We start from the raw sequence: 22,534 nt of genomic DNA on the forward strand, positions 1-22,534 counted from the left end.
CTCAAGGTTTTGAACCTGAGTACTCTGTGTCCCAGTCCCTTGCTCTGTCCACTGCTTCACTGCCTGGTCAGGCTGGGAGAGCCAATTTTATTTATTTATTTATTTTTAATTTTTTTTTTAAATTTTTTATTTATTTATTCATTTTAGAAAGGAGAGGGAAAGACAGACAGAGAGAGAGAGAGAGAGAGGGAGGAGAGACAGAGAGAGAGAAGGGGGGAGGAGCTGGAAGCATCAACTCCCATATGTGCCTTGACCAGGCAAGCCCAGGGTTTCGAACCGGCAACTTCAGCATTTCCAGGTCGACGCTTTATCCACTGCGCCACCACAGGTCAGGCTGGGAGAGCCAATTTTAAATTGATACTCCCAAGCTCTCTTTAGAGCAGCGGTTCTTAACCTGTGGGTCGTGACCCCGGCAGGGGTCGAACGACCAAAACACAGGGGTCGCCTAAAGCCATCGGAAATACATATTTTATTTAAAAATGTATTGTATAGTAAATATGTATGTATTATATAATAAATATGTATGTATTGTATAATAAATATGTATGTATTGTATAATAAATATGTATTTTCCGATGACTTTAGGTGACCCCTGTGTTTTGGTCGTTCGACCCCCGCCGGGGTCGCGACCCACAGGTTGAGAACTGCTGCTTTAGAGTTCTAGACTCACATTTCTAACTCTGCTAGAAATCTCTTCCTGTGGTGGCCTCCTGCACTCACTCTGTCCAAAATGAAACTATCTTCTTCCAAGAAGCCTCTTTACAATCCTAAAATCTGTTAATGGTTCCCAATTCCCATACTAGAAGACTTTGAGTTGTTTCAGATTATATCTCTTACTTCCCCTTCCTTCTCCACACTCTGCTGTGTGGTTTTATGGTACTTCATCCACTTAGGATATCCTGGCAACGTTCTACTCTTCTTTTAAAGTGATTCAATGTCAGTTCAAATGACACCTTTCTAAAGCCCTTTCTAATTGCCCCAGAGCAAAATTAATCACTTAGTGTTTTTCTATTGGAACAAAACCTATCTTTACTATAGCACTTATCATACAGGTTAGGTGGTAGTTTACATGACTAACTCTCATGCTACATTTAATTCATTTAAACAAGTTAGTTTCAAATGTTGTGCTACACTTCAGAAATAGGTATAAAGATGAACAATGTTTTAATATCACATTATAATATGGAAAGTGCTATAATTGAAATATGAACTAGATGCTGTGAAGACAGAAATAAGGCAATGACTAGATGTCATTGTATGCTCAGTGACGGCAGGGACGATCTGTGCCTAATCTGTCTTTGTGCTATCAGTGGTTTGCACTGTACTCAACATACAATGACTACACAGTAAATGCCAGTGAATTCAGATTTAACTGTATTGAATTAAACTGTCTCATTTCCTCTGGGGTTTTTTGTGTTTTTTTTTTTATAGAATGCAAGGTATGGCGAAACCCTCTAAACCTTTTCAGAGGAGCAGAATATAGGAGGTATTACATTTTGTTTTCAGTATAATTATGACATTGGTTTTGAAGTAAAAGTATTATGGAAATACTTGTTTATATAAATATCACAGCCTTTCTCGTTGGAGATACTGATATATGAAAAGGTAAAATGATAACCCCTACGTTTGTTAGGCAGCATCTTGACTATATTTATTTTATAATCATAGGAACATTGCTTCAAACCATATGTACATAATACATAATAAGTATACATTTGGTCCCTGGTTTATAGCAGAAAACTGTTTAAAAAATTTATGAGCTTGAGAAAAAATTACAAATGTCACTATATTCTTATGCATATATGCTCCATTTCAAAATTTATTTGACAGTTCACTAGGAAATATCAATCTGAATGTGAATATGAACTTCATTTGTGCAACAGTACAGGGTGTAGTGTTTTTATATTGCCATTTTCCATCTGCTATACTGTGTCCATTTCTCTCCTGGGTTTTACACTAAATGAAAAAACATCTTTTGAAACATATGACCAAGAAGGGCTGTGTTTCACCTAAAGGTAGGCTGGGCATGATTTAATTCATTGAACAAGAAACATGTGTCTGCTCTGTATGGGCACTGTGTAAAATGATGGGGATACTAAATGAATGAGCAATAATCCCTGTGTTTAAAGACTTGATAGCGTAGGACAGTCTGTCCTGGGAAGTGAAAACTAGGCTTTTATGAGAGATGCCATTAGCCTATATTAAGGAGTTCTGCAAGAGACAGGTCCTTGAACTTCTCACTGTGTTTATTAAAAAGTTTTTAGGCTATTCCTTGTTATGTTATACAGTGTCTACTTCATGAGGATTTCAAAGAGAAATTTCTTATCTTAGTATCAGGAACACTTGTGCTTCTTTTGAATGATTACTTTAACTTAAAGTAAAAGTCTAAATTGTAATGATAATAATTATGTGGTTCTAGAAAGCTTGAAGTCATGTTGTAGCCAAACATAGCAAGTATATGCATTTTATATGTTAACCTCATTCCAGACTATTTTATGGTTCAATCTTCGTTTTTACTTTACTGAATTTTTAAAATTTACTTCTAGGTTATGTTATTGTTTCATTAAACTATTTAAAGTTGTAATTTAACTGCTTTAAATCATTTTGGTAATAATGTTGATTGTTAATAAACATTTTTTATGGTTTTAGAATATGTAGCAAAACTGCCAAATGCACAAGGATTTGCTTTTTCTTTTTAGGATAATTGCTTTCATAATAGCTAAAAACTTTAAATCCAAGACAACTCATACTATTAAATAGTTTAAATCTTTAATCACTTATGTAAATAATACTTACAATATGCTTTTAAAGTGCTTATTTTTAAGATTATAAAATGTATGCATATTCACTGTAGGAGTTGGGAAAATAAAGAGATGTATGAAAAAGAAAGTAAAAATCACCTCTTCTAACCACTGAGTAATAACTGCCGTTTGGATTTTCATCCATCTCTTTTCTATATGCATATATAGAAGCAAAATTTGAACACCCCACAGAATTTCTTCAAAACATGATTTTTAATGTTTGTAGTTACTGTACCTTGCCATCTGCTCCCCTGTCTGGATCACAGATTATATTTCACAGTTAACATTTGCACTGGAAGGATATCTTTATACATAAATATTTAAACACATAGATGATTATTTCCTTAGGGTTCATTTGGAGCACTGGGATTACTGAATTAAGGGGTGTGAACATTTTTTTCCCATATTCTTTTATCTTCCCTTTTTTTGATTATGGAAAATTTGAAAAACAAACAAAAGTAGAGAGGATGGTATAATATAATATAATATATTAATATAATATAATTAATATAATATAATTAATATAATATATTATACCCATCCCCTATCTAGGTGTGAATATTTTTAAGGCTCGATAGATATTATTGTTGGTCTCAGAAGCATACATAAGTTAGAATTTCTAATATATTAACACATGAAAAAGTTCCTCTTTGCTCTTATGCTTTGCAAGCCCTTTACTATCTTTCTTTGTGTGTGTGTGACAGAAACAGAGAAAGGGACAGATAGGGACAGACAGACAGGAGGGAGAGAGATGAGAAGCATCAGTTATTTGTTGTGGCTCCTTAGTTGTTCATTGATTGCTTTCTCATATGTGCCTTGACCTGTGTGATTGGCCCACGATGAAAGCTGGAACGCCCACAAGTGGGTGGGAGGGACCAGGTTGACCAGCACTGCAAAAGTGGATGGTTTTTAATAAAAGGTTCACCATCATGGCTCTAAATAGTTTATACAGGTTACCTCTTTTGTTTTACTAATTATAATAAGCTTTTAAAACATCCTGGCCCTGGCTCAGTTGGTTAGAGCATCATTAACACCAAGGTTGCTGGTCCCATCCCTGGCCAGGGCACATACAAGAATCAACCAATGAATGCATAAATAAGTGGAACAACAAATTGATGTTTCTCTCTCTTCTTCTCTCTCTCACTTCCTCCCTCTTGCTCTAAAATCAATTAATATAATAAGATAAAACATCTTGAAATAGAATTTTTAGCTTTCATTTTTGAATTTTAAATAGTGTCTGTTATAGTAAAGCAATGCTCTCTCATGTTCATGTTACATATTTTCTTGTGTTTTGGTAAAGATACACTTGGGTGACAGGTAAAGAGCCACTTACATACTATGACATGAATTTGTCAGCGCAGGACCATCAGACCTTCTTCACCTGTGACACGGACTTTTTACGTCCTTCAGACACAGGTATGTGTCATCTCTGTTCATGGGATAAGCAGTGATCATAAAAAATATTTTTAAATTTCTTTGTTGTTATTTATTACAATATACAAAGTTATTTGGCTTAGAGTTATTTGCATTATTGATAAGAATCCCAGTTTAAATTGAAACTATAATTATAAACTAGACTGTGACAGTACTTTTTCTTATAAATAATTTAAAGTATTTTATTAAAATATTGCTTCTATTATTACTTTAAAAATCTTTCAGATCAAAAAAAAATCTTTCAGATCAAAAACAGCAACAGCTAATGCAGAGAAAAATGTACCCTGTTTTGGTCTGGGAAATTAACATCCGCTATTATACATAAAAGAGTAAGACAAAGTGTAAATACTGGGGTGTGGCATGTAGAAAAAACGGGACATAATTTCATCCCAGTCATAAGTTAGAGTTGCAGGTAAAATGGTGGGAGATTCTAGAAATGTGTGTTTCATGCTCTCCAAGCTTTTCTCTACAGAGAGGGTATTGGGACTCTTATATGTATGGTTTAAAGACAGACATCTGTCACAGCTAGCCTTCTACTTTGAATGCCCTTCCCTCCTTTATATGCTTCTGGATCCAAATTAAAAGCCACATTGTCTAAGAAGCCTTCTCTGGGATTTCCTTTCTTCTCCGAAATTCAGTTCTATAGTGCCTAGTCCAAATCTCAGTGAAACAAATCTCAAGCACATTTGTTAGGGTTGTAATGTTGCTTTAATGTTTTTCCTCCCTTATAGGTTGTGAAACTTAGGAAAGCAGATACTGTAGTCTCATCATCTTTGAATCCCTACCATCTAGCACAGTGCCTGGTATACTATAAACATTAGTATTTCTTCTCTGATGACAATATGAATGAATGAGTGATGTTGGTGTCACAGATGTCTTCAACAATTCACTAATCGTAGCTGGCACGTGTAAAGCACTTTATGCACCAAGCACAGTTTTTTGTTTTGTTTTTTTTGTGACAGAGATAGAGAGAGATAGAGAGAGAGACAGATAAGGACAGACAGATAGGAAGGGAGAGAGATAAGAAGCATCAATTCTTTTTTGTGGCACCTTAGTTGTTCACTGATTGCTTTCTCGTATGTGCCTTGACCAGGGTGGGGGGGGAGCTACAGCAGAGCAAGTTTACCCCTTGCTCAAGCCAGTGACCTTGGGCTCAAGCTGGTGAGCCATGCTCAAACCAGATGAGCCCTTATTCAAGCAGGCCTCAGGGTTTCGAACCTGGGTTCTCCACGTCCCAGTCTGACATTCTATCCACTGTGCCACCACATGGTCAGGCACACCAGGCACTGTTTTAAGCAATTTATATAACTGTGCTAATTTAATCTTCCCAGTCACTTTATGAGGTAGGTACTATTATCAGCCTCATTTTAACAATAAAGAAACAGAGGCAGAGGCATGCCTAAATTATGTAGCTATTCAATGGTGACGCCAGGTTTCAAACTCAGGTCTGGCTCTCCACCACTACACTGCTGCCACATTGCCACTGTCACTCATCCACCCCATCGACATGCAGAAGAAAATCACCAGTTTCCAACCCTGATGTGAGTTCATTGTCATATCTCTTTGCTGGACTCAGTATACTAACGGTGGGTGGTAGGAGGAAACCCAGGGATGTTTGCTATGTTTACATTAAAAGGTTTAATTGTAAGTGGGAGAAAAAGGAATTGGTTTATGTTCATATGCTTAATGTTTACATTAATGGGAAAAATGTAGGTGTTGGGGAAATAAAGCAGTAGAAAGTCAGTTTTGTGGGCTAACTCTATGGCAAGGGTCCCCAAACTTTTTACACAGGGGACCAGTTCACTGTCCCTCAGACCGTTGGAGGGCCGGACTATAAAAAAAAAAACTATGGATCTGGAACGCTGAAGTCGCTGGTTCAAAACCCTGGGTTTGCCTGGTCAAAACACATATAGGAGTTGATGCTGTTCCTCCCATCTTCTCTCTCCTCTCTAAAATGAATAAATAAAGTCTTTTAAAAAAACCAAAAAAGCCCTGGCCGGTTGGCTCAGTGGTAGAGTGTCGGCCTGGCGTGCGGGAGTCCCGGGTTCGATTCCTGGCCAGGGCACACAGGAGAAGCGCCCATCTGCTTCTCCACCCCTCCCCCTCTCCTTCCTCTCTGTCTCTCTCTTCCCCTCTTGCAGCAGAGGCTCCACTGGAGCAGAGATGGCCCGGGCGCTGAGGATGGCTCTGTGGCCTCTGCCTCAGGCGCTAGAATGGCTCTGGATGCGACAGAGCGATGCCCCAGAGGGGCAGAGCATCGCCCCCTGGTGGGCATGCCAGGTGGATCCCTGTCGGGCGCATGCGGTAGTCTGTCTGACTGCCTCCCCGTTTCCAGCTTCGGAAAAATGAAAAAACAAACAAACAAAAAAAACCCCCAAACTATGAACAAATCCCTATGCACATTGCACATATCTTATTTTAAAGTAGAAAAACAAAACAGGAACAAATACAATATTTAAAATAAAGAACAAGTAAATTTAAATCAACAAACTGACCAGTATTTCAATGGGAACTATGCTCCTCTCACTGACCACCAATGAAAGAGGTGCTCCTTCCGGAAGTGTGGTGGGGGCCGGATAAATGGCCTCAGGGGGTGGCATGCGGCCGTAGTTTGGGGACCCCTGCTCTAAGGACTGAGATGACTCTGGAAATTAAAGCTTCATTCACCTCCTTCTCACAGGCAGAATTGCAGATACTGGGGCTTTTCAGATAGCAACCGTGACTCTCCACTAAAGCTTTTGTTCACATACCTTCTAAGAGAATTTTGAAAAACCTTGTATCCACTTATACATTTTTTTTTTCTTTTCTTTTCTTTTTTTTTCTGAAGCTGGAAACGGGGAGGCAGTCAGACAGACTCCCGCATGCGCTGGACCGGGATCCACCCGGCACGCCCACCAGGGGCGATGCTCTGCCCACCAGGGGGCGATGCTCTGCCGCGACCAGAGCCACTCTAGCGCCTGGGGCAGAGGCCAAGGAGCCATCCCCAGCGCCCGGGCCATCTTTGCTCCAATGGAGCCTTGGCTGCGGGAGGGGAAGAGAGAGACCGAGAGGAAGGAGGGGGTGGGGGTGGAGAAGCAAATGGGCGCTTCTCCTATGTGCCCTGGCTGGGAATCAAACCCGGGTCCCCTGCATGCCAGGCCGACGCTCTACCGCTGAGCCAACCGGCCAGGGCCCATTTATACATTTTTAAGTTGATATCATAAGGTTAAATAATTGCAAAGAATGTGATATTTGAAATAAATACAAACATTTAAAAATAAAACTAGAACATCTATATTTTATATTCCTCTATAACATATATATAGAACACCATATATTTTATATTATATTCCTCAAGGAATGTAATGACTTGATACCCACCATTATCCATTGAAAAATACACGAACAAATACTCTTTATCTGTAATATATTTTATAGGAGTCTTTTTGTTCTGGAATTCCTATCCATCTCACACTTCATATGATTTCTTTTTTTTTTTATTGATTTAAATTTATTGTGTTTACATAGATTCATGTGTCCCACCGATACATCCTCCCCCACCCCCGTATTTCCCTCAACATCCCCCTTGTCCCCCTCCCCCTAACACCCTCCCCCCTTCCCTCCAGGATTTGCTTTTCTGTTTTCTCTAAGGCTGTGTTATGTATATATAATTTTACTAATCTCTCTCCCTTCTCTGATCTCATCCTCTCATCCCCTTTCCTCTGTCTGCTTTCCCTCTGGTCCCTTTGATCCCTCCTCTGCCTCTATTCTGTTCCTCAGTTCACATTGTTCATTGGATTCCTTATATGAGTGAGGTCACATGATATTTTTCTTTCTCTGCCTGGCTTATTTCACTTAACATAATAGTTTCCAGGTCCCTCCATATTGTTGCAAAAGGTAGTATTTCCTTCTTTTTTCATAGCCCCATAGTATTCCATTGTATATATGTACTATAGCTTTTTAATCCACTCGTCCACTGACGGACACTTGGGATGTTTCCAGATCTTCGCTATTGTGAATAAAGCTGCCATAAACATGGGGGTGCATTTCTTTTTTTCAGTCGGTGATATGGTGTCCTTGGGATATAGTCCTATAAGTGGGATAGCTGGGTCAAAGGGCAGTTCCATTTCTAATTTTTTGAGAAATCTCCATACTGTTTTCCACAGTGGCTGCACCAGTCTGCATTCCCACCAGCAGTGCAGGAGGGTTCCCTTTTCTCCACATCCTCGCCAGCACCTATCGTGTGTTGTTTTGTCAATGAGCGCCATTCTGACTGGTGTGAGGTGGTATCTCATTCATTATGGTTTTAATTTGCATTTCTCTAATGATTAGTGATATTAAAAAATTTTTCATTTGCCTATTAGCCATCTGTATGTCCTCTTTGGAGAAATGTCTATTCATTTCTTTTGCCCATTTTTTTTTTTCTTTACAGAGACAGAGCGAGAGTCAGAGAGAGGGATAGATAGGGACAGACAGGAATGAAGAGAGAAGAGAAACATCAATCATCAGTTTTTCATTGTGGCACTTTAGTTGTTCATTGATTGCTTTCTCATATGTCCCTTGACCAGGGGGCTACAGCAGACTGAGTAACCCCTTGCTCAAGCCAGTGAGTGACCTTGGGTCCAAGCTGGTGAGCTTTGCTCAAACCAGATGAGCCCGTGCTCAAGGTGGCGACCCCGGGGTCTCGAACCTGTGTCTTTCGCATTCCAGTTCAATGCTATATCCACTGAGCCACCGCCTGGTCAGGCTCTTTAGCCCATTTTTGATTGGATTGTTTATCTTCCTGGTGTTGAGTTTTACAAGTTTTACAATTTATAAATTTTGGTTATTAACCCCTTATCAGACGTATTTTCGAATATGTTCTCCCATTGTGTGGTTTGTCTTTTTATTTTGTTCATATTGTCTTTAGCTGTGTAAAACATTTTTAGTTTGATATAGTCCCCATTTGTTCATGCTGTCCTTTATTTCACTTGCCCGTGGAGATAAATCAGCAAATATATTGCTGCGAGAGATGTCGGTGAGCTTACTGCCTATGTTTTCTTCTAAGATGCTTATGGTTTCACGACTTACATTTAAGTCTTTTATCAATTTTGAGTTTATTTTTGTGAATGGTGTAAGTTGGTGGTCTACTTTTATTTTTTTGCAGGTAGCTGTCCAATTTTTTCAACACCATTTGTTAAAGAGACTGTTTTTACTCCATTGTATGCTCTTACCTCCTTTGTCAAATATCAGTTGTCCATAAAGGTGTGGGTTTATTTCTGGGTTCTCTGTTCTGTTCCATTGATCTGTATGCCTATTCTTACGCCAGTACCAAGCTGTTTTGAGTACAATGGCATTGTAGTATAACTTGATATCAGGAAGTGTGATACCTCTCACTTTATTCTTTCTTTGCAAGATTGTTGAGGCTATTCGTGTTCTTTTTTGGTTCCATATAAATTTTTGGAATATTTGTTCTATATCTTTTTTTTTTTTATTTATTTATTTATTTATTTATTTATTTTTTACAGAGACAGAGAGTGAATCAGAGAGAGGGATAGACAGGGACAGACAGACAGGAACAGAGAGAGATGAGAAGCATCAAACATTAGTTTTTCATTGCGCGTTGCAACACCTTAGTTGTTCATTGATTGCTTTCTCATATGTGCCGTTACCGCGGGCCTTCAGCAGACCGAGTAACCCCTTGCTGGAGCCAGCGACCTTGGGTTCAAGCTGGTGGGCTTTTTCCTCAAACCAGATGAGCCCGCACTCAAGCTGGCGACCCTGGGGTCTTGAACCCGGGTCCTCTGCATCTCTAGTCTGATGCTCTATCCACTGCGCCACCACCTGGTCAGGCTGTTCTATATCTTTGAAGTATGTTATTGGTATTTTAATGAGAATTGCATTGAATTTATAAATTGCTTTGGGTAATATAGACATTTTAGTGATGTTTATTCTTCCTGTCCATGAACACGGTATATGCTTCCACTTGTTTGTATCTTCCTTGATTTCTTTTATTAATGTTTTATAATTTTCTGAGTACAAGTCTTTAACCTCATTGATTAAATTTACTCCTCAGTACTTAATTTTTTGTTGTTTCTATCTCATTTGTTGTAATCGGTCTGTTTAAGTTTTCTCATTCTTCCAGATTGATTTTTGAAAGATTATATGTTTCAAGGAATTTGTCCATTTCAGCTAGGTTGTCTAATTTTTTGGCGTACACTTCTTCATAGTATTTTCTTAAAATCCTTTGTATTTCTGCTGTCAGTTGTTACTTCTCCACTCTCATTTCTAATTTGATTTATTTGAGTCCTCTGTCTTTTTTTCTTGGTGAGTCTGGTTAAAGGTTCATCAATCTTGTTTACCTTTTCAAATAACCAGCTCTTGGTTTCATTGATCCTTTGTATTGTTATTTTAGCCTCTGTGTCATTTATTTCCATTCTGATCTTTATTATTTCCTTTCTTCTACTTTCTCTGGTCTTTACTTGCTGTTCTTTTTCTAGTTCTTTTAAATGCAAGGTTAAATTGTTTATTTGAGCTTTTTGTAACTTCTTAAGGTATGCCTGTAATGCTATGAAATTCCCTCTCAGGACTACTTTTGCTGTGTCCCAGAGATTTTGAGTTGTTGAATGTTCCTTGCCATTTGTTTCAAGGAAATTTTTTATTTCTTCCTTGATCTCATTGTTAACCCATTCGTTATTTAATAATATGCTATTTAGTTTCCAAGTGTTTGAGTGTTCTTCAGTTTTTCTATTGTAATTGATTTCTAGTTTCATGCCATTGTGATCAGAGAAGATGCTTGATATGATTTCAATCTTCTTAAATTTATTGAGACTCATTTTGTGTCCTTACATGTGGTCTATCCTAGAGAATGTACCATGAGCACTTGAAAAGAATGTATATTTTGCTGATTTAGGGTGAAAAGTTCTGAAGATATCTATTAAATCTAGTTGATCTAATGTGTCCTTTTTTGTGTGTGTGATGGAGACAGAGAGAGTAAGAGAGAAGGACAGGGACAGACAGGAAGGGAAAGAGATGAGATGCATCAATAATAGTTGTGCCACCTTAGTTGTTCATTGATTGCTTTCTCATATGTGCCCTGACTATGGGGCTACAGCAGACCGAGTAACCCCTTGCTCGAGCCAGCGACTTTGGGTCCAAGCTGGTGAGCTTTTGCTCAAACCAGATGAGCCCACACTCAAGATGGCAACCTCAAGGTCTTGAACCTGGGTCCTCCACATCCCAGTCCAACACTCCATCCACTGCGCCACCGCCTGGTCAGGCTTAGTAACCTTCTTGGAGCTATAAGCGATCCAGAATTTGTGTCTGCCTCAGTTGGGCCTTGAATCCATTGTAACTATCAACTGCACTCCTAGGCTGGCTTTTATCCACTCTTGGCCAGTGTGTGTGGCCTTTATAGTCCTGAAGTGAGGTTTGTCTGTGGGTCCCCCTCTGCCTCTACATCCTCAGGCACTTGGGCATCAGTGCCAGCTCCTGGGCCATAGTCTGGGCTGCCCCAGATGGGTGGTGGGGCTCGGGGGACTTCTTACCTCCCTGGGCTCTGCCCCCCATGGTTGTGTGGGCTGCCTCTCTGGGCTCCGCCCCTGTTGGCATGAGGGATGCCTTGCTGGGCTCCGCCCCTCGCCATCCAGACTCCATCCTCTGCAGGTGCAGCCCCCCACCACCTGCGTGGGAATATGGGAGGCCTTGCCCTGCAGGGTTCCTCCCTGCAGGAGGGGGGGGAGTCCTCTTCGGGCTCTACTCCCCACCGCAGCCACGTGGGCTGCCTTGCTGGTTCCACACCCCGTCCACTGCACAGGCCAAGCACCACAACCACCTCCCGCAGCTGGTCCCCCCCACCCTTCTGAAGGTACTCAGCAGGTCTGGGGAGCTGTGTAGCCCAGACCTCAGCACTCAAATACTGTGTACCTGATGCGCCCCCTGCTTCTAAGTGTCTCTCTGCACTGACTGGAGCAGGAGAGCCTCTGGTGGGTAGGGTAATTGCTTCCCTTTGTTGGCTTGGTTCTCCCAGGAAGAATGGGCATTTTAGGTTTAGAGAGTGACCCAGTACAGAAGTCAGGGTGGCTGTCACCCACAGTCTCTCCCTATGTCCCCGAGACTACTCTTCTCTCACCACTCCAGTCCTCTCAGCACTTCACGCTCCCAGAGCCCTAGGTAAGTGGCTGTGAAGGTTTTCTGCGTGGTCCTTTTAAGCTGGAGCCTGGGTCTGAGAGTTCTGTCTCCCTCTTGCAAACATTAACCTGGCTCTTCTTTCAGGTACTACTGTCCCTACACCTCCTCTAGTCTCTGGGATTCCAGGCTGGAGTTCCGGTCCTGTGGCTGAGGGCCCACAACTCCGGGAATTCCACCCCACTGTGAGAGAACCCCCCAGGCCACCTCTTGCTCCTGGGAGTAGGGCAGCCCTTTCCTCTTCTCTGCCTTTCCTACCACCTCAGTGTGGTTCCTTCGGTGTTGCTTAGTTATAGCTTCCTCTTAGTTTATTCCATAGTTGGTTTTTCAAGATGACTGTTCCTAAATTAAGTTGTAATCCACTTTGGTTCTGGGAGGTAGGAGTTGTAACGTCCACCTACTCCATTGCCATTTTCCTATCTTCTTTTATTTTAATTCTAGGGTTTTTATTTTTTATTTTAAAAAAATTTTATTGAATTTATTGGGGTGACATTGGTTAATAAAATTAATAATTATTTTATGCTTGAGCCTTTTAATCACATGTATGTGCTTTTCCACAATAAAATTTTTTTGTATAAATTTAAATGTTTTTAATTTCCTTTGACCATAAGGTTCTAAATGGCATTGTTTATTTTAACTATATTTTTGTCAAATTCTTGGAGCTATATATTTGGCTTTTCAACTTTGGAAAATATTTTTTATATAAAACCTAATTGGTTGGGTGAGTTTTCATTGTCAGTCCTATTAACCAAATCAGACTTATTTGCTTACAAAGTCTGACTTCATTTTTCAATTCAAATAAACGTATTAACATGAATACCAAGATAGTCATCTGTCTTCTGAATTCAGATTATGAAATAGTCTTGTACCTTTTCCTAGAGCTTATCTCTTGGTCAAAATAAGATTCCACTGCCTATATTATTCTTCACTAATGCCCCTTTTGCCTTATTGTGAGGGCACCTCCCTGTATGAGCAATGCATCCTTTGATACTAAGGGGAGAGGGATGCTGATAAATGGAACTGATAAAAATGGTTATCGTTCCTTCCTACTCTACAATATACTTAAACTCCATGCACTCAAGGGCCAGAATACTCTTAATTCTAATGCTGAGCTTAACTGTTAAATAAGTGAAAGGTGGAATCCCTATTATAGGTTCCTTGATTAAAAATGGCTGCCCCCAAACCTGAAATTTGAGTTGTCCCTTTGGCACCTGGAGATTTTTGCACTGGAAAGATTCAGGATGGGTGAGAAGTAAAGTAGGAGAAAGAAATATATCTTATGGAGAGTGGGGATGTGGATGTTAGGTAGGAATGGAGAACCTGCAAGACTCACAGACCCAATCAGAGGATCATTCTTCAGGTAGGTCAGTTAGAGAAAAAGAGTCATATGAAGTTAAGGCTTTAGAAATTGATTCTCTTAAAACCAAGCATCCCATTTTGGTCCCTACAAAGGTTCATGTACTTCTAGAGGTACCCATAATCCCAGCTAAAGATGGAACTCAAGGACAGACTTTACCTGTGAATGATAATACAGAAATGGACTGGATTCCATATTGACCTTTTCAGATACTCACATAAAGGTAAAGCTTTAGATTTAAAAAAGGCTAATATGTGTGATGTGACAAATTTCTCTTAATTGTTGTCATCAGAAATCATTACATCGGCCCTGGCTGGTTGGTTCAGTGGTAGAGTGTCGGCCTGGCGTGCAGGAGTCCCGGGTTCGATTCCTGGCCAGGGCATACAGGAGAAGCACTCATCTGCTTCTCCACCCCTCCCCCTCTCCTTCCTCTCTGTCTCTCTCTTCCCCTCCTGCAGCCCAGGCTCCATTGGAGCAAAGTTGGCCCGGGCGCTGAGGATGGCTCTGTGGCCTCTGCCTCAAGCACTAGAATGGCTCTGGTTGCGACAGAGCAACACCCCAGATGGGCAGAGCATTGCCCCCTGGTGGGCGTGCTGGGTGGATCCCGGTCGGGCGCATGCGGGAGTCTGTCTGACTGCCTCCCTGTTTCCAACTTCAGAAAAATACAAAAAAAAAAAAAAAAAGAAAAGAAATCATTACATCAACAGATTTTGTTCTTATCCTATTGATTTATCTAAAAAAGAAAGCAAACATATCCTCGGGGCCAGCCAGTAGTGTTTTTGGATAATTCATTTTCATGGAATTTTTTCCCAACATTTAAAAATCAGGAGACTTAGCATTAAAATTCAGATGAACATTTTTAGAAATTGGGATAATATAGCAGATTTGAACCTTGCATTTCCACTTGGCAGTAATCAGATCTGAGCTGTGATTCTCTCACCCAGATAGTGCATGTATTTTTAGTTCATTCATTAATGTCGTTGTAGGCATTTATTTGTATTTGTGACCCTTGATCTTGGGATAAATGTTAGTGTTTTTTCTGCTTAATGGTATGTCAAAATATTACTTAACTTAAAAAGTATATACATTTGACTGAATTGCTAATTGCTTGTTTGTTTTTTGGGTTTTTTTTTTTACAGGGACAGAGAGAGAGTCAGAAAGGGATAGATAGGGACAGACAGACTGGAACGAAGAGAAATGAGAAGAATCAATTATCAGTTTTTTGTTGTGACACCTTAGTTGTTCATTGATTGCTTTCTCATATGTGCCTTGACCTTGGGGCTACAGCAGACCGAGTAACCCCTTGCTCAAGCCAGCAACCTTGGGTCCAAGCTGGTGAGCTTTGCTCAAACCAGATGAGCCTGCGCTCAAGCTGGCGACCTCGGGGTGTCAAACCTGGGTCCTCTGCATCCCAGTCCTACACTCTACCCACTGCGCCACCGCCTGGTCAGGCAGTTGTGTTATTTTTAAAAGCATACCAAGAGTTCTTAAAGCAGATTGTTGAATACTAAATCAACATTTTGCTTTAAATGATTCCTAAACCTTTTTTTTTAGAAGGAAATACATTTTTTTATTCCTTTACTTAATTTTAACTTCTTTGACTTAGAACTGCACTGGTTTTGCAAAATGATGTTGAAAGGCTGGGTACAGCAGTTGAAAACAAAAGAAAAAGAGAAGATGCTTAAAGGTGGATTTGATGACCTCACTAGAAATAAAAGAAATGCAAATGTGGTAGTTTTCATGTTTTAACAAAAATTAATATTATTCAGTGTTGGTAAGGAAGTAGGGAAATAGTCACTCTCTTACACTGCCTGAAATAATACAAATTATTACAATATTATTGAGAGGAGTTTTGGAGTATATTCAAAATCTTTCAAAAGATTTTAACCAATCATTTCAATTCTTGATCAGGTATATAAGGACACTGAAAGGTGGTTATTACAATATTTCTGTTTAGCAAAATAAATTGGTGTAACTTAATTGTCCATCAAAAGAGAATTGGTTAAATAGGTTATGATATATAGTTGATATACTAGAATACCAAACCATTTAACATGTTGGAAAAGACTCAATGTCAAAATTTGACTTGTGAATATCTTTAACTTTTAGAAGAGCTTATTATCAAAAATGTCAAGTTTGATATTATACTTAATTTTATGTTATATTTTAATGTTTCAGCAAAATGCTGTTCTTCACCTGGTTATTATCAGATGGGCACTTGATGTACATGGATGTGTCAAGTTCAGGAAGCATCAGTTGTCAGCTAGCTGGTGACGTGTTTGATGTCAGAAATGTATTTTTATTACACAAGTAGAATATATTGTCTCATTTTCTAAGCCAAGACTAATATTTTGTTTCCAAAGGAAAACTCAGATGTTTTCCACATTATTCTTTCTGGACAGTTGTGGGTTTTGTTCCAAAAGTAACATTTATAGATTCTTTATTTTTCTTATCAAACTTGAAATAGGCCAGATAGTTTCATGAATCTATTTGTTTAATTTTTTAGAAACTTTCGTTAGTGTGAAATTTTTATTTGGTAATGTATATGGTAGCAAAGCTAATATTGTTATTCCAGAGAGATCCTAATTCAGGCTTTTGTTAAATCTTGGTAGAGACTCACATTTTTCATAAATGTACTATATTCTAAATTCATCCTCCCCCCTTTTAATACAAAACACAAGTGGATTGAATCATTGATTAGACAAAGACTTTGTTTTTAAGTGTTTTATATATTTCTAGCAGTTCCAAAAAACTTTTTCAAAATGGTAAAGGAACTAGAATATTTTATATTGATTATGATTTGATGTCACTCAAACTCAATTTTAATATGCATTTAGATATATAAATGTTTATGTATAATAATGATGTAATTAATTTTTAAGTACCTTATGTGTTATTTAAATAGACCAAAAGAACAATGTGGGGTTTTTTTTGTATATGAAGCTTCCAAATTTAATGTAAATTTCTCATAAGGTTAATGTGAGCTCACACCCCAATTTCTTGTTTCTTACATTTAAGAACATGTTATTTAAATCTTTGTTTACTCTTCTAGCTCATTCTTCATATGTTTTGCATAAGATTACTTATGATTATCATCTCATCTACTTTTTGAAATATTTTTCCTACAGTTATGCAGAAGGCATGGAGGGAAAGAAATCCTCCCGCTCGAATCAAAGCAGCCTACCAAGCTTTAGAATTAAACAATGAGTAAGTTTGAAATATATGGAAATAAGCTTGTTTTGAAGGAAACTCAGGCAAATGATTTAATGTTTCCTTTTGTCTATTCCTAAGAGACTTGGAGTCATTAGCAGTCCCCTTTCTCTTTTTGCATACTAGAGACAGAATTTGCAGTACTCACCAACATAGGTATTCAGCTTCTGAAATTGTGAATTTATCAATGCATTTGAATAGAAATTATGCTAGAAATACTTTTGAAAACAGAGAGTGCTGACCTAATTGGTGGTAATACTTGATAGTTAAAGAGTACTAAAATACTATGCCACCTGTTTTAAATTTGTTTTCCTTTAAAGCATTCATTCAGCCCTGAGAACTTTAGTTACATAGGGGATTGGAGGCATGAGATGGGGATTCAAAATAAGTGAAATGTAACTCTAACTTAATTTTTTCATGTTAACAGCATTAATTTTTTATAGCTCTTTGTATTAACTTTATATTTTGATTGAGAATACAAAATGTAAAATCATAAGTCAACTTAATATTTAAGTAGGACAGATCAATAAGTATTAATATAATACTAAATAAATGTCAAGAGTAAAAATATGGCCCCAGTCAAGATATGCTTCCTAAATAATGTGAATTTAGCATTGTCACCTGTATTACCTTTACTAAGAAGACCTTCCCACCAGGCCTAGAGTGTTGACTTTGAATGCTGAGGTTGCCTATTTGAATCCCTGGGCTTGCCCTGTCAAGGCATGTATGACAAGCAACCAGTGACAAGCTAGAGCAGGGGTCGGGAACCTTTTTGGCTGAGAGAGCCATGAACGCTACATATTTTAAAATGTAATCCCATGAGAGCCATACAATGACCTGTGTATGTTACACATTATCCAATAAAAATTTGGTGTTGTCCCGGAGGACAGCTGTGATTGGCTCCAGCCACCCGCAACCATGAACATGAGTGGTAGGAAATGAATGGATTGTAATACACGAGAATGTTTTATATTTTTAATGTTATTATTTTTTTTACTAAAGATTTGTCTGCGAGCCAGATGTAGCCATCAAAAGAGCCACATTTGGCTCGCGAGCCATAGGTTCCTGACTCCTGAGCTAGAGTGAAGCAACTACTTCTCGTCCCCCAACTCCCCCCATCATGCTCTCTGTAAAATCAGTAAATTTTAAAAAATATTTAAAAAAATATCTCAAGACAGAACAAAAATGGTAGTGTAGAGAATTCCAAAAGCAGTAAATGAACTTTATTGAAACTCTGACAAATTAATTAAAATTTTATAGCAACCTGGAAAATGCTTAATCAATTTTAAAACACAGCTGAATTTCTGTAAGTGAGCTTTGTGATATTTTAACTTATATTAGTCCCATTCTCTACATGCTAGCTCAGTGACAGCCTTGAAGACAACAGTCTAAATCCTGGATATGGGTTTCTACTACCAGAAGAAGTAGAATGGACCTTATTCTCAAAAAATTGTGTTGCTTATTTGGACCTGTCTGTTGTCTCCCTGAAGGACCAGGTTAAGGGACTTGCCTTTATTTAGGTTAATTTGGAACTCTCCTAGCACTGATATAACTACACTGGGGGACATTTGTTAAAACATTCAAAGGTAGGTCCATTAGTATCCTTGCCTGTGGCAAGGGATAAAGTTGGGGCAAACAATAGACGAGTCAGAAAGTTTGGGAGGAAAGGCTGTTGAATGAGAAAGATTTGGGAAATAAAGATTTAGAAAAGCTCCTAGATATTTCTGAAAATTTTAAAGTCTGCTCACATGCCCAAGGTACGTGCTAAAGAAGATCCAAAGCTCTCGTGTGCAAGTTTCAGGTTTTATACAAACAGAAAGTGAAGGCTAAAGCAGAGTTGTAAACTGCCTGGCTGAATATTGAAGATGTGTCCCAAAACACACACACACACACACCATTTCTTCAAAGACTTGTTTTCTGTTCTGTTTTTGGTTCCAAGTGTTTAAGACAATCTCTATCAAATCACTGGCTTACCACTAAGCTAAAGGAGCAGAGACTTCACTGGTCACACATGACAGAGAATACAAACTTTAGAAAATTAGTTCAGAGAAATCATTAAACAAATAACTACAATAAGCAGCAACAACAAACCTTGGGAAGGAGAAGAAATCTGATTTCTAGAGTTTCTTGATTATAATATTCAAAATTCTCAGTTTTCAAGAAAAAAATTACAAGACATACAAAGAAAGAAAATATGCCCCGTGTACAGAAAAGAGAAAAAAAATGAATAGAAACTGTCCTTGAGGAAGTCCAGACTTTGAACTTTCTAGACAAAGTCTTTAAATAAACTTTTAAATATGCCCAAAGAGGTAAAGGAAACCATGTATAAAGAACTAAAGGAAACCAAGAGAATGATGTCCCACCATTACAGTATATCAACAAAAAGGTAGAAATAATTAAACAAAACTAAATAGAAATTCTAGAGTTGAAAAGTATAACCAAAATAAAAAATTTCCTATATGGGTTCAACAACAGATTTGAGCAGGCAGAAGAAGGAATCAGCAAACTGGACTTAAGTCTGTCAAGATTACCTGGTCTGAGGAACAACAAAAATAAAGGAATGAAGAAAAATTAACAGAGCTTAAGAAACCTGTGGGGTACTATTAAGCATACCAACCCATGTATAATAGAGCCCCAGAAAGAGAGGAAAGAGAAAAGGGGGCAGAAAGAAAATTTGAAGAAATAATGGCTGAAAATATCCCTCAAGGGATGAAAGATATAGATCTACACATCTTAGAAGCTTAATAAACTTCAGGTATGATATACTCAAAGACACCTACAATAAGATATTATCAAACTTTCAGTAACAGAATTCAAGGAGAGATTTCTGAAAGCAGCAAGAGAGAAGCAACTCTTCCCATGTAGGAATCCTTAGCAAGATGAATGGCTTATTTCTCATCAGAAACCATAGAAGCTAGAAGGCAGTTGGATGACAGTAAAAGTTCTGAAAGAAAAAAAAAAAGTCAAAAGATTCTATAACCCAGCAAACCTGTCGTTCAAACATGAAGAAGAAATTAAGACATTCCCAGATAAACAGAAACAGAGAGAATTCATTGCTAGTAGACCTATCCTACATGAAATGCTAAATGGAGTCCTTCAGACTGAAATAAAAGAATACAGGAAGGTCTTGACTCCATACAAACAATAAGGAGCACCAGTAAAGGTAATTACATACGCAAATATATAAGTCAATATTGATGTATTTTGAGTTTGTGGGGTTTTCTTTTCATTATGATTTAAAAAACAACTATGTAAAACCATAATTATAAGTCTATGTTGATGGCCATACAGTTTATGAAGATGTAATTTATGACTGTAACAACATAAGGGGCGGGGGAAGAGCTATATACAGGAACAAAGTTTTATATACTGTTAAAACTAAGTTGGTTTTAATTCAAATTAAGTTTTTAACTATTAACAATTAAGAAATAACTAAAATATATGGTAAAAGAAATTAGAAGGGAATCAAAATGGTATGCTATAAAATATCTAACATCAAAAATTAATGTAGTAATACAGGAAATGAGGGCAATAAAGAAAGGACATGTAGAAAGCAAATAGGAAAATGTTAGAAACAAGTCCTTTCTTATTATTTATTACTTAAATGTAAACATAGCAAAATTTATGAGATATAGCAAAAGCAGCGCTCAGGAGACAATTAATAGTTGTAAACACCTACATTAATAATAAAGATCTCAAGCCTAACCAGGCAGTGGCGCAGTGGATAGAGCGTCAGACTGGGATGAGGAAGGACTCAGGTTCGAGACCCCAAGGTTGCCAGCCTCGGGTTCATCTGGCTTGAGCAAAAAGCTCACCAGCTTGGACCCAAGGTCACTGGCTCAAGCAAGGGGTTACTCGGTCTGCTGAAGGCCCGTGGTCAAGGCACATATGAGAAAGCAATCAATGAACGACTAAGGTATTGCAACGAAAAATTGATTATTGATGCTTCTGATCTCTCTCCGTTCCTGTCTGTCTGTCCCTATCTATCCCTTTCTCTGACTCTCTCTCTGTCCCTGTAAAAAAATAAAATAAAATAAAGATCTCAAATCAATAATTTAACTTTATACCTTAAGAATATAAAAAATGAAGAACCAACTAAACTGCAAGCAAAAGGAAGGAAGTAATAAAGATTAGAGTAAGATAAACAAAATATAGAATAGAAAAACAATAGAGAATCAATGAAACCAAAGGTGTTTTATTTTAAAGATCAACAAAATTGACAAATTTTTAGCTAAACTGACCAATTAAAAAGGAGAAAAGCCAGAATACAAAAATCAAGAATGAAATTGGGAATATTACTACTGACTTTGCAGAAATTTAAAAGATTATAAGAGAATGCTGTGAACAATTTTATGACAATAAATTAAATAACTTGGATGAAATGAACAAATTCCTGGAAAGGCACAAACTACCAATACTGACTCAAGAAAGAATAGAAAATACAAACAGACCTATGACAAGCAAAGAGATTGAATGAGTAATTTTAAAACTTTCAAACAAAGAAAGCCTGGGACTGTACTACCCTGTGATTAGACATTTATATAATTTACAAAATTATTACCTGATAAATCTAGTACTTATCTGACACCATGTATAATTATTACAATATTATTGACTATGTTCTGTATGTTGTACTTTACATTCTCATGTCTGTTCTGTAACTACCAACTTGTACTTAGTCCCTTCACTGTTTCCACGCATCCCCTGACCCTCCCATCTGGCAGCTGTTAAAAATGTTCTCTGTATCTATGAGTCTGTTTCTGTTCTGCTTTCTTATTTTGTTTTTTAGATTCCACATACAGGTAAAATCTCTAACTCATTCTATGAGGTCTTTATTACCCTCATACCAAAACCAGACAAAGATATCACAAGAAACAAAAACTGCAGACTAATATTTGTTATGAATATAGATGCAAAAAGTCCTCAACAGAATGCTAGCACACCAAATCCAGCAGCATATTAAAAAGATTAGAAACCATAGCCAAGTGGGATTTATCTCAGAAAAGCAAGGGTGGTTTAACATATGAAAAATTAGTCAGTGTATGCCAGCACATGAATTGAACAAAGGACAAAAACCACGTGATCATCTTTATTGATGCAGAAAAGTCTTTGAAAAAATCCAACACCGTTTTATGATAAAACACTAAAAGAAAACAAGGAATGAAAGGAAATATCTTCAAACTGATAAAGGACATCTGTGAAAAACCACAGCTAAGTACATTTTTAATGATAAAAGACTGAAAGCTTTCCCTCGATCAAGAATAAGGCAAGAATGTCTGCTCTTGTCACTTTTTTTTCTTTTGAGAAACAGAAAAGGAGAGAGATGAGAAGCATCAACTCATAGTTGCATCTCTTTAACTGTTCTTTGATTGCTTCTCGTATGTGCCTTGACCAGGGGCTCCAGCCAAGCCAGTGACCTTGGAATCATGTTGATGATCCCACACTCAAGCTGGCGAGCCTACACTCAAGCTCATGAACCCATGCTTAAGCCAGTGACCTCAGGGTTTTGAACCTAGGACCTCAGTGTCCCAGGTTGACACTCTATTCCCTGAACCTCTGCCAGTCAGGCTCCTGACACTCCTTTTTA

The 22,534-nt window shown here is 38.1% G+C and overlaps 1 protein-coding gene across 3 annotated transcripts in view; it reads left to right on the forward strand.

Moving 5' to 3' along the window:
- Positions 1-22,534, forward strand: part of ST7L (suppression of tumorigenicity 7 like) — a 149,510-nt gene that overhangs the window by 10,256 nt on the left and 116,720 nt on the right. For all 3 annotated transcript variants that reach the window (XM_066352861.1, XM_066352860.1, XM_066352862.1), the window contains exons 4-6: positions 1,432-1,486; positions 4,102-4,217; positions 16,866-16,944. In XM_066352861.1, the coding sequence (XP_066208958.1) occupies positions 1,432-1,486; positions 4,102-4,217; positions 16,866-16,944 (250 nt within the window). The remainder of the gene's footprint in view (positions 1-1,431; positions 1,487-4,101; positions 4,218-16,865; positions 16,945-22,534) is intronic.

Source organism: Saccopteryx leptura, chromosome 11, assembly GCF_036850995.1.
Source record: "Saccopteryx leptura isolate mSacLep1 chromosome 11, mSacLep1_pri_phased_curated, whole genome shotgun sequence".
NCBI classification, from domain to species: Eukaryota; Metazoa; Chordata; class Mammalia; order Chiroptera; family Emballonuridae; genus Saccopteryx; species Saccopteryx leptura.